The sequence below is a fragment of the Leucopleurus acutus genome, assembly GCF_964270905.1.
Source record: "Leucopleurus acutus genome assembly, chromosome: 1".
In the NCBI taxonomy this organism is placed as follows: Eukaryota; Metazoa; Chordata; class Mammalia; order Artiodactyla; family Delphinidae; genus Leucopleurus; species Leucopleurus acutus.
The window spans coordinates 145,846,949-145,859,968 of record NC_139142.1 but is presented as its reverse complement, the minus strand read 5'-3'; the positions used below and the strand labels follow the sequence as shown (position 1 = coordinate 145,859,968).

Below are 13,020 nucleotides of genomic sequence, written 5' to 3'. Positions count from 1 at the left end.
GTTCTGTCCTGCGTGGGTCCCCTGGCTTGCTTCGTTAGTGTCCCGTCAACCCCCTCCAGCACACCCAGTACAGCTCCATCCCTGCCCTGGACCACCCGGCTCTGCCCAGCAGCCTCCCACCTGGCTCACCTGGAGAATTCAACTGGGCATCTTTCACCTTCGCTGGGGACGAGAGCTTGAGAGCATGGCCTAGGGGCTCTTTGGAGACTGTGTGCCCGTCAGTCAGGGAGCTGGCAGGGGAGGGGAAAAACAATTGTTAGAAGATGGCAGACTGGCCTGGGCTCCCGATGCTGGCCCAGAACACGTCTCAGCAGCCCCGGGGGTGATGCTGGCATCTCTGCCTCCCGGGTGAGTCAGGGGACAAGACCTTAGTAGTTGCAGGAGTTAACCTCACCCCCATGCCACCCTCCCCTTTCAGATTCTAAGGACTCAGTAGAAAGAAATATCAAGTCCTGCTCTGCTCTAATTTGCTGTGAGACTCTGGGCAAATGCATGCCTCTCTCTGGGCTCAAGTGTCCCCATCTGGACAAAGAAAGGCTTGGGGTCTGACACTGGAGGAAAACTTTGAGGGTTGGGAGGTGCCCCCACCCCCTTTCTCTCCACACCCACCAGCCCTCAGGCTTTGGGAATAGCCATGCTTAGAAACTCAGAGTGGAGCTGAGGACACTCCTACAGCTCTCACGAGTCCTAAGCAGGCCCCCAAGTGAGACCCTCTCCCCTGCAACGGTGTCTGTGAGTGTGCCCTATGTCCATGACCTGATGGACAGAACAGGCATGGGACCAGGGAAATCTGGGGCTCTTGCCATCTGTCTTCACTCCTGGCCCAGATTCCCCTTGCCTCCCAGGCTTGGCGGCTCTGGACAATGAATCGCCTCTTCTGGTCAACACAGCCCACGGGGTTACTGGGCCTCCATTATCAACTCAGCCTCACTGCTCCTTGACATGATTCCTCCTCAGGGTTCAACTGGCCAGACCTCAATCTCCTGGGTGGACGAGCAGATGGGGTTCAGTATACACCTCAGGGTCAAGCAGGATTACTCAACTCCGGGGACACCTTTCACAGTCATCGGGTATGTAAACAGAGCCTACTGGAGTTGTGCAGTGTGCAACCTGTGCAGCTGGTTTCGGCAGCCCTGAGGGCAGGACCCTGTCTCCAGGGAATCCCACCTGTCTGTCAGGGTGGGGCTGGTCCCATCCCTACCTAGTCCCCAGGCAGCTTGCTCAGTTACCTGCTTCTCACATTCGTCCTTACTCCTTGCTGGTACCGCAGGTTCAAATTAAGTTTGCAAACACATGCAGGCCCACCTGGTGCCAGTCTGTTTAAGAACCTGAGATAGGTTTTAAAGCAAAAGACATCATGAGGTTATGAAGGGAGGGCAGTGAGGAGGAGGGGGATGAGTGGGGTGCCAAGCTGGTCCCCTTCTTGGGAACTTTGTGAACAAGGCTGGGCCACGGGGCTGAAGCAGCCCTTCTGTTGCTATGGTGACCTGCTCCGGGGAGGCTGCCGGAAGGACTGAAAAGATGACAAAGCATGCTTCTGGGGTGAGGCCTGCTGTGCCAGGCAGAGGGAAACAGAGGGTTCTGAACACCGTGGGACTTGTCCTGCTGACTTTGGATCATCGGTTACTGCCATTACTCTCTTGGGTTGTTGAGTAAAAGCTGCCTCCACCTTGGGACAAAGAAGACTATAATGCTATCAAATGACTCCTGCACTCTGGGCTCAGACAATTACAGGGCAAATGGGGGGACACGCACATAACTAGGCGGAGGGTCCCACACTGAGAGTCCGGGGGAGGACTGTGAACTTGGTGTAACATCCATGCTCTATCTCGGCCCCTGTCCTCCAAAGATAGGGCTGCCCACAGGGTAAACCAAGTGCTTAAAGCCAATCAGCTTTTGAAATCACCAGCTGTGGGCAACCACCCCCAAATTAGCCAAGGCATCACTGGCTGTAATCTCCCACCATCTTAACTGCTTCCTCACAAACAAACCTGTTTTTAAATCCTCACCATCAAAAGGTACAGGCAGCATTTCTGCCACCTAATAAAATTTGCATAAACTGGTTCTGGTTTTAAAATAGCTAAATGGGTTTCCCAGGTGGCGCAGTGGTTAAGAATCTGCCTGCCAATGCAGGGGACACGGGTTCGAGCCCTGATCCGGGAAGATCCCACATGCCGTGGAGCAACTAAGCCCATGCACCACAACTACTGAGCCTGTGCTCTAGAGCCGCGAGCCACAACTACTGTGCCCACGTGCCACAACTACTGAAGCCTGCATGCCTAGAGCCCGTGCTCCACAGCAAGAGAAGCTACCGCAATGGGAAGCCCGCGCAACGCAAGAAAGAGTAGCCCCTGATCGCCGCAACTAGAGAAAGCCCGCACAGCAACGAAGACCCAATGCAGCCAAAACTAAAATAAATTAATTAAAAAAAAAAACCTAATTATCCAAACGAGTAAAGTATGCTCTTCCTCTTGGTTTGAACCTTCAAGATTTAGTCCCCTTAGGGGGAGGGTATCCTTGTCCATCATCTGAAACAGAATTTGCTGGACCCCCTATAACTTTTTCCTGCTCACTTCACTCAAGGTCATACTAGTAACAAACTCCACAGGTCTGGCTTGTAACACAAAAATGAGCGGAACTGCATCGCATCGAGGGCCATCTGCCCCTTCCCAAGGTGGCTGCTGCCTCACACGTCTTGGTTGGCCATGGTCGTCTTTAGTTTTTAATTCTCACCTGCATTACTAGTGGTCACTTCTTGCCACTGTCACTGTGCCGGCCTCTAGCAACTCACCTCCCTCCTACTTTACAGGGTTTTTTTGGTAGCAGACTAGGAAATAAAATATCCAAGCTTGTTAGAATTGTCAGTTAACTCAGAGGAGATGGCTTCCAACGTGAAATTTATAATGTTTTCCTCAAAGAAAAGAGATTTGGGGAGCAATCCCTTCAGTTTTGACTCCTTAAAAGCATTTTGGGCCCCTTCTAATTCTTGCTGCCATGCCAGAAGGAACAAGTGGCTGGTAAATGACCCCAGCAAGTGAGGTACGACTATTATAGTCAACACGATGAGCCGGGCAAAGGTGATTGACACGGTATCCCCGGCATTCTGGAATCTTAGACTCTTCCTGGAATACAGCGCTCCAGAACTTGGCTCAGTCCCAGAGGCCGAAGTTCCTAAGCAGCAGAATGACAGTTATGGTGGGAGAATGGCCCAAGGAGGCTGACTTGCCCTGCTTTACTCATTCCTAGGAGGAAGAAGATCCAAAAAGTATCCCTGGTGAGGACGGGAATTGCTCTCAACCCCAGCTCGCTACACACACACACACACACACACACACACACACACACACACACACACACACACACTATGAGCATCTTGCCTTTACTCACTTTCACAGAAGCAAAAACTTCTTCAGCACCTGCCCAGTAGCACAGGGAGCAAGAAAACACTGGAAGGGCATGTATGAGCAGACATATTGTGATGTGTGTGGGGCAGGCAGAGGAGTCTGGGAGAGCCCGCACTCTCCTCTCTCTGAACTGGCTCTCCTTTCTCCTCCAATCTTGGCAGAAGAGCTGATGGGAACTATTTAAAGACACAGCCTGTCAAAAGCTTCCTTCAGCTCCTCCAGGAAGTCCTCCCGGATTATCCCCAACAGCTCTCACCCTTGTAGCCCTCAAACACTCAGGTTTGGGCTTTGAAGGCCACACGTGGCTTGGGAAGCTCCTTGAGAGTACGGGTCATGTCTGATTCAACCCGACCTCTGTCCCTAAGTACCCTCTGGCATGCAGTTGGAGCTCAGTAAATGTTCATTGGATCTAATTGTTCCCAAGTTGTCACTATGTGTGTGACACGTAAGTCGAGGGGAGCCTTCGTTTTCCATGTGAACCCCTCATGGATGGGGATCCATCTCCTCTTTATTTCTGTGGCTCTTTCTTCCCAATCCACCCTCTGCTCTGTGTGCAGTAGGTGTTCAATAAATGCTTTCTTGAAGTAATAGAGCATTGAGATTTACCAGAGTCGGCCTGTTCAAGTCACTTTACTTGCAGTACAACCTTGGGCAAGTCACTGTACCTCTCTGAGCCTAGGTTTTCTGCCTAAATCCTATGGCTGTCGTGAGGATAAGAGGATACATGTAAAGTGCTTAGTAGATCAACAGCTCTCATCCTTACTGGTGAACTCTCATGGATCTTTTGGGGAATAAGTAGGAAGAAATTCTTTGGTGAGATTAGGATGGTGACTAAGAAGGGTGAAAAGACCCAATCCAAGTCTGGGGGTCCAGACACCCTACCAATCCTGGGTACTCTCTCTGGGAGGCAGTGTGGGGGCCGGGAGGTGGGAAGAGGGTGGGATCCTTGTTCCTTACATGGTCCTCAGGGTGGAGCTGGCAGACCTGAGCAGGAGTGCCTCTGGCATGGTCCCTGAGGGGTGGCCACACCCTGCGAGCTCACTGGGGAGAGAGTGAGAACCTCAGAGAGCTTGTCCCAGCATTCCCCGGGAGAGCCGCATCAGCCCCAGAGAGGTCCAGCACCACAAAACCATCCTGCAATAGAGACACAGCGTGAGTCACCTCGTGGCCTGGCTGGGCTAAGGGGGCACCTGCCCTCCTTCCTGGACACGACTCACTGGCTCCCAGCCTCGGTACCGGACTGCAATTTACCGCCTCCTAAGCCCACATGCTCTAATCGCATCAGGAACAATGCAGCATTGCAGGAGGTGGCTGCCTTCGGCCTCCGGGCTCTCTAGTCCCCAGGATCAATCGGTCACCAGGATGAGCAAATACATCAAATTCTTGGGCCTCCTGCTTTGCAAAGACTCTTGTCCACTATTGGCAACCGTCCGGCCCCACAACGCCATTTCTTGTTCTGGTTCTCACCTCTCTCTGCTCTGGGGGCAAAGGGAGAACCCTACTCCTATACGCCACAGGATGTTTTCAGTGGAGGGCGTTGCCCAAATACTTTCCCAAATCCTAAAAACCCCAAGTGGGGAGAGGAACAGTGCCTCCTCCAAATCCCACGGTCCTGGCCACACAGGCTGGTCCCTCTGCACAGGCTGGAGCTCTCAACAGTGACCTAGTCTGCAGAGCTGCTTCCCACTGGTTTCCCCATTCCCCGGCACGGTGGACCCCACGCCCCCCACTGCTCTTTAGTCTGCATGACCTGCCTGTCTCGCCTCAAAGATCAGTGCCCCTGAAATCTCTCTTGTGATTCCTGACTCCCAACTGGAAGACCCCCACCGAGGACTTAGAGAGGACTGCATGCCGCGAGGGTCTGGCTGCCGCAGGGCACTCACCTTCCTCCTTGGGGCTGGCAGGCACAGAGCTCAACATCCCCTGTGCTACTTCAGCTAAAGCATCATGGGTGTCGGAGCCAGTGCTGCCGGGTCCCCTGGTTCCAGGTGATGATGCAGTGGGGCTGGGCGTCGGTGGGGACCCGCCCCATCCTGCCTTGGGCCTGCGGGTGAGGTGTGGCCCCAGATACCTTTGACCCATCTGGCTCAGGTCCTAGCTGCTCACCTGTGAGGCTTACATAAAGAGGGCAGGAGGCAGGGGAGGGGTCTAGATGCCAGTGCAGGTGGGTGTGTTGGCTGTCATCCTGGGTAGAGCCACACAAGGACACTGTTCCTGCCACTGAGCCCTCCACCTGGAGCCAGCCCTGGGCCCCAGGGGCAGGGCAGGAGGTTTGACATTTTTTTTTTTTTTTAACTTTTCTTTACTAAATGCTCGCATTGTGCCAAGTGCTTTATGTGCGTTAGCTCTTTGCATTCTCCCAAGAACCTAATATGGAAAGTAGTAATAGTCTCATTTTGCAGGTGAGGTGACAGAGGCCCAGAGAGTTTTAGACTTGTTCAGTGTCACACATCCAGCAAGAGGCAGAGATGGCATTTGAAATCCAGGTCTCCATAACTGGCCCTGAAACCAGGACACCACATAAGCTAGATCTAACCATTATTTGCATCATAAAATTCAGCCAGGGCTTCCCTGGTGGCGCAGTGGTTGAGAGTCTGCCTGCCGATGCAGGGGACACGGGTTCGTGCCCCGGTCCGGGAAGATCCCACATGCCACAGAGCGGCTGGGCCTGTGAGCCACGGCCACTGAGCCTGCGCGTCCAGAGCCTGTGCTCCACAGCGGGAGAGGCCACAATAGTGAGAGGCCTGCGTACCGGAAAAAAAAAAAAAAAAAAAAAAAAAATTCAGCCAACAGCTCCATCTCACATTGCCTCTGGCAAGCCCCTCTTCCACGGTAACAATATCTCTGCACGTTGCCCTCTTGTCCTCAAACGCCGCCCCCCCCCACTTGCACCTCATTCCAGAGACTCTCAGGTTTGTGGCAGTAAACCTGCATCTTCTAAAACCTGGGCCATGCTCTCTAGAAACCCCCCTCCCAACCACTGTGCTGTTTTGCCTCCCACTCCCATCACCCCAGAGTTACCTCCCCACCTTAGTTTTCACCTGCCAACTGCCTTGGGGTGAGTGGGGATTGGATGAAGTAAAAAAATGGAGGCAGTCCCACTGGGTGTTAGGGGGAACTTAAGTCCTAATTCGAAGGCTAAGAGTCAGGGCATAGCAGCAGGATGGGGCAGGAGTTGTTCCAAGGCCCTCCACCCAGTCAGATGGCAGATGACTTCCAGATTGCTACACTAAGCTGGCCTGTCACTACCAGCACACCAACTTCAAGAGAATTCTGCCCTTTCAAATTCCAGTTTGTTTTTTGGGTGCACTGCATGGCACGTGAGGTCTTAGTTCCGCAACCAGGGATTGAACCTGTGACCCCTGCATTGGAAACGCAGAGTCTTAACCACTGGACCACCAGGGAAGTCCCAAATTCCAGTTTCTTAATGGCCTTTTCCCCCAGTGATCCTTGCCCACTGCCACCTCAGGGCACCCTGACAATTTGAGTTCGGGGTGTTGGTCCTGAGCCTCCCATGAGTTATGAGACCTTTGAGAAACTGCTGGAAGCCCTCCCCTGGCCCCACCATCAATGTTTGCAGATGGTCTCTTGCAGTTTCAGGGCACCCAGGGGGCTTGGGAAGCCCATGCTATATTAACAACCAACCCAGTGAACCCCAGAAGGGAATGCAGACTCTTCCTCTGTCCTGAAGAGAATACGGGCTGCCCCTCTTCTCCTCCTCCCGCTTTCCTAGTGAGGACAGAGCATTGTTGTTGATGATAGGAGTTGGCACTGGGGGTTGATGTGGGTGGGCATGGCGGGAGAAGTGTCCTCACTTCGGGGGGCTAGCAGGAACACGTGCCCAGATCCCTCAGCCCCTCCCAGGCAGCTCGACAGCCACTCTGGATGTAGAGTTCCCAAACTGACGAGGAGGCTGGGCAAATGGGCTTATTCTAGGCAGGAGGGCTTGGGAAATGTGTCATCTTCCCTTTCTATCCCCTAGCGCAGGGAGATCAGCTCGGTGCTTTGTGACCACCTAGAGGGGTGGGATAGGGAGGGTGGGAGGGAGGGAGATGCAAGAGGGAAGAGATGTGGGGACATATGTATATGTATAACTGATTCACTTTGTTATAAAGCAGAAACTACATGTAAAGCATTTTACACCATTGTAAAGCAATTACACTCCAATAAAGATGTTAAAAAAAACAAAACAAAACAGAAAAGCCACAAGGTTGCCTCCCCCTGGCAGAAGCTTCCAACTGTTCTTCAGACCCTTCCTCCTCCCGGAAGCCCTCTGGGAGGGACCCCCAGCTCTCATGTTTCTTCCTGGAGCTGTCCTGGCTGAGCCCATCCCAGAGCACTTAACATTGAGAGTCTGGGTATTACTTTTTAAAACATAATTGTCTACCCTGAGATAAAAACCTTAAGCCCATATTCTCAGAGCTGGAAATGATCTCTCCCCGCCCCATGACGGACGGCTCCGCGACTCTCTTCCTTCCTACTATGATTATTGACTGAGTGCCTCCTCTGCAGACATTGCAGGGGGCCTGGGGGCAGAGGTGAGCCCAGTGAGCCTGGTCCCTGCCTGGAAGGCTTGGAGATGATGGGACTGACAGTCAAAAAACAAAGATGCATTCAAGGTCACTGTGGGGTCACCAGGCCCAGGCTGGGGTAGGGGGTACAGGAAAATTAAAGGGAGAAAGTTGGATAGGGGTGAAGGTTTATTTTATTAGAGGCAGAGGGTAAGCGTCCCAGGCAATGGTGCAGCAGGGGATGCTGGTGCAGACAGAAGAGGATACAGGGCCCTGGTCATAGACTCAGGCTGTGGACCGTCCCCGGCCTTGGTCCCCCAGCTCACAGGGGGACCTTGGCCAATGCAGAGATCTTTTGGGGATCCATGGTCTCTTGGAAAGGGTGAGGATGGGGCAAGGGTGGTCTAAGACATATCCCCCCAGATCCACCAGAAGGAACATATTTGGGGCAGGCACTCAGAGGCCCTTGACTGTGACTGAGCCCCCAGTCTAAGGGCCCAACAGCAGAGTGTTTGCTGAGAGGCCAAAGGCTAGTCCCAGCTTCACCTTGGCTCCCACCATCCATGGTGGTGGGGCCGTCCCGCCAGCCAGCTGACTTCTAACCCAATTGGCAGTGGCTCAGTGTTTAACCCTGTCTAGCTAATCACACAGTCTGCACGGTCACACTGAACTCCCCTGCAAAGCCTGGAAGGAGTCTGGTCATGCCCAAGACAGGTCCCTGGGCACTGGGACATCTGGATTCTAGCCCAGGTTCTGCCTTAGTTGGGTAAACTTGGGCAAGTTCCTGGTCCTCTCTGGGACTCAGTTTCCTCAGGTAAGTCACAGACAGAGGGCCTTCCAGTTTTCTGTCTATGACTGGTGATTTGGGGGCCTGAGCTGGAATTCTGCTGCACCAGGCAGAGACAAGGCTACGAGGTTGGGTGTTACTAGGCTCCCAGGCCTGAGGAGCTGGGGGAAAACAAGGCAAGAATAACGATAGTAATGGCTAATAGCTAACAGGTATGCAGCACTAACTGTGCACCAGGCAATGTTCTGTGCACCTTACACATATATTAACTCATTTAATCCTCACAACAGCCCCGTAAGGTAATTCCTATCACTATCCCCACTTTACAGATGAGGAAACTGAAGTACAAGGAGATTATGTAACTTGCTCAAGGTCTTTCAGTTAGCAGAGTAGGATGCAAATTGGCGCAAGTGGGCTTCAGTGTTTATGCTCTTAACCAACAGGCTATACCTCAATAGTCTCAGGTCTGCTGGGTGATTCGAGTGGGTGGGGCAGGGGCAAAAGGGTGGGAAGTGTAGAAAGGTGGGCACCCCATGGTCCTCTAAACTCCTGCTTCCAATAATTCATCATTAGACCCTTCTTTACACCTTTCCTCCAAAATTTTGAAAAATTTTGTATATAGCCAAGGTTTAAACCGTCAAACCATTTTCTTATGTTGCATTGATGACAGACACAGATAACTGTCAATTGGTGTCTTGAATCATCGTTGGGAGAGCAGTATGAAGCTTGGAGTTGACATAATTCCAACACAAAGCAAAGACACCTAGAAAATTGCCATTTGTACGTGAAGTACCACGAGTTTGACTTTGGGCACATTCCTCCTGTTAGGACTTCAGTTACTCCATCTATAAAATGAAGGGGTGGAAGGGATAGTCTCTAAGTCCCAGTTCTGATGATAGGTGGTTTTCCATGTTTCTACTAAGGAGATGAGAGGAAGGAAGAATACTGCCCACTCCTCGGCCAGAGGAACTTCATGGTGTCAGGCTGGGGGCAGAGCTGGGAGTTAGACTTCTACCAACAGGGGTGTCGTGTCCCTGCAGCACATGAATGTTGGCTCCCAGACTTGGTCCCTGCCCTAGAGGAGCCCACAGTCTAAAGAGGAGGGTGGAGGAGAGAGGCACGTACATGGCCTGTATACAGAAGAGGTATCTGTGAGCATGGCAGGCAAGGGGGTTGCGAGGTGGAGGCACAGCGCTGTGGGAGCCTGGTCTTTTAGGGGAACATGGTTTCACTTTTTTAAAAGTGAGAACTAACATTTACTGAGCAATTAGTATGTGCCAGGTGCTGTTGCAATTGCGTTACACGTGTTAACTTATTTACTTATCTCAATGATCTTATAAAGTAGGTACTAAATTAGAATCCCCCATCTAATTGGAAACGGAAGGACAAAGAGATGAAGTAACTTGCTGGAGGTTATACAGCTTGTAATTGGAATAGTTGGGATTCCAATCCAGGCAATCTGATTCCAGATTTTATGTTCTGAACCACCATATGCTCTGCCTAAAATTGGGTGAGGCTCTCTGAAGCTCCTTATGCCTCTCCACACGCTTCAGCAACATGGGTTTTCTTAGGAGCACCTGGCTCAGAAAGGCAGAGCATTGTGGCTGAGACGCTAGTTTAATGCACATGTATTTTTAAATTCTTCAAATCAGCATACTCCTGACATATCACAGTATCCAACATATAACAAAAAAATGATCAGACATCTGAAAAAGCAGGGAATGCGAGCCAAAGTCAAGGGGAAGAAAACAGCCAATAGAAACAACTCAGGTATGACGCAGATGTTAGAATAAATATACAAAGGCTTTGAAACAGCTGCTAACACATGTTTGATAATTTAAAGAAAAAATGATCACTGATGAACAGATGGAGAATTGCAACATAAAAATAGAAAGTATAAGAAAAGTACAATCTCTGAAATGAAAAATTCACCAGATGAGCTTAACAGCAGATTGGAAACTACCCCCCCCAAAAAAGTTCATACACATGAAGACAGAATAATAGAAATTATTTAATCCAAATACTAGAGAGAAAAAAGATTTTTTAATTGAACAGAATGAAACATTGTTGAAAGAAATTAACAAAGAGCTAAGCAAATGCTAAGCTAAGCAAAGAGACTTAATATTGTTAAAATGGCAATAATAATATTGTTAAGATAGCCAAACTGGGTATTCCCTGATGGTACAGTCATTGGGAATCTGCCTGCCAATGCAGGGGACGCGAGTTTGAGCTCTGGTCTGGGAGGATCCCACATGCCGCAAAGCAGCTAAGCCCATGCACCACAACTACTAAGCCTGTGCTCTAGAGCCCGCAAACCACAACTACTGAGCTCACGCACCACAACTACTGAAGCCCATGCGCCTAGAGACAGTGCTCTGCAACAAGAGCAGACATCGCAATGAGAGGCTCACGCACTGCAATGAAGAGTAGCCCCCGCTCACCGCAACTGGAGAAAGGCCCACGCGCAGCAACGAAGACCCAGTGCAGCCAGGGATAAATAAATAAAAGTAATTAATTAAAAAAATTTTTTTTAAAAAAGATAGCCAAATTGATCTATCGGTCAACATAATCTATATCAAAATCCTAGCTGGCATTTTGGCAGAAATTAACAAACTGGTCTAAAATTACTATGAAACTTCCAAAGACCCGGGATAGATGAAACAATCTTGAAAAAGACCGAAGTTGGAGGACCACACTTCTTGATTTCAAAACATACTATAAACCTACACTACAGTAATCAGGACAAAGTGATACTGGCATAGAATAGACATATAGATGAATGGAATAGAATATAGGATTCAGAAATCCACCTTCACATTTATAGTCAACTGATTTTCTTTTTTTTTTTTTAACATCTTTATTGGAGTATAATTGCTTTACAATGGTATGTTAGTTTCAGCTTCACAACAAAATGAATCAGTTATATATATACATATGTTACCATATCTCTTCCCGCTTGAGTCTCCCTCCCTCCCACCCTCCCTCCACCCCTCCAGGCGGTCACAAAGCACCGAACTGATCTCCGTGTGCTATGCGGCTGCTTTCCACTAGCTATCTACCTTACGTTTGGTAGTGTATATATGTCCATGCCTCTTTCTCGCTTTGTCACCGTTTACCCTTCCCCCTCCCCATAGCCTCAAGTCCATTCTCTAGTAAGTCTGTGTCTTTATTCCTGTTTCACCCCTAGGTTTTTCATGACATTTTTTTTTCTTAAATTCCATATATATGTGTTAGCATACGGTATTTGTCTCTCTCTTTCTGACTTACTTCACTCTGTATGACAGACTCTAGGTCTATCCACCTCATTACAAATAGCTCAATTTCGTTTCTTTTTATGGCTGAGTAATATTCCATTGTATATATGTGTCACATCTTTATCCATTCATCCGATGATGGACACTTAGGTTGTTTCCATCTCTGGGCTATTGTAAATAGAGCTGCAGTGAACATTTTGGTACATGACTCTTTTTGAATTATGGTTTTCTCAGGGTATATGCCCAGTAGTGGGATTGCTGGGTCATATGGTAGTTCTATTTGTAGCTTTTTAAGGAACCTCCATACTGTTCTCCACAGTGGCTGTATCAATTTACATTCCCACCAACAGTTTAAGAGGGTTCCCTTTTCTCCACACCCTCTTCAGCATTTATTGTTTCTAGATTTTTTGATGATGGCCATTCTGACTGGTGTGAGATGATATCTCATTGTAGTTTTGATTTGCATTTCTCTAATGATTAGTGATGTTGAGCATTCTTTCATGTGTTTGTTGGCACTCTGTATATCTTCTTTGGAGAAATGTCTATTTAGGTCTTCTGCCCATTTTTGGATTGGGTTGTTTGTTTTTTTGTTATTAAGCTGCATGAGCTGCTTATAAATTTTGGAGATTAATCCTTTGTCAGTTGCTTCATTTGCAAATATTTTCTCCCATTCTGAGGGTTGTCTTTTGGTCTTCTTTATGATTTCCTTTGCTGCGCAAAAGCTTTTAAGTTTCATTAGGTCCCATTTGTTTACTTTTGTTTTTATTTCCATTTCTCTAGGAGGTGGGTCAAAAAGGACCTTGCTGTGATTTATGTCATAGAGTGTTCTGCCTATGTTTTCCTCTAAGAGTTTGATAGTTTCTGGCCTTACATTTAGGTCTTTAATCCATTTTGAGCTTATTTTTGTGTATGGTGTTAGGGAGTGATCTAATCTCATACTTTTACATGTAGCTGTCCAGTTTTCCCAGCACCACTTATTGAATAGGCTGTCCTTTCTCCACTGTACATTCCTGCCTCCTTTGTCAAAGATAAGGTGACCATACGTGCGTGGGTTTATCTCTGGG

The 13,020-nt window shown here is 49.3% G+C and overlaps 1 protein-coding gene across 2 annotated transcripts in view; it reads right to left on the bottom strand.

Annotated features, from left to right (window-relative positions):
• ACSBG1 (acyl-CoA synthetase bubblegum family member 1) overlaps positions 1 to 13,020 on the bottom strand; it is a gene marked incomplete at both ends in the record, with an annotated part of 60,662 nt that overhangs the window by 35,898 nt on the left and 11,744 nt on the right. Inside the window, 3 exons of one of the 2 annotated variants that reach the window (XM_082851985.1) lie at positions 130 to 230; positions 1,230 to 1,328; positions 4,362 to 4,411. In XM_082851985.1, the coding sequence (XP_082708111.1) occupies positions 130 to 230; positions 1,230 to 1,328; positions 4,362 to 4,411 (250 nt within the window). Of the gene's footprint in view, positions 1 to 129; positions 231 to 1,229; positions 1,329 to 4,361; positions 4,412 to 13,020 lie in introns of those variants that run through there. The other variant, XM_082851986.1, reaches the window with a different exon arrangement.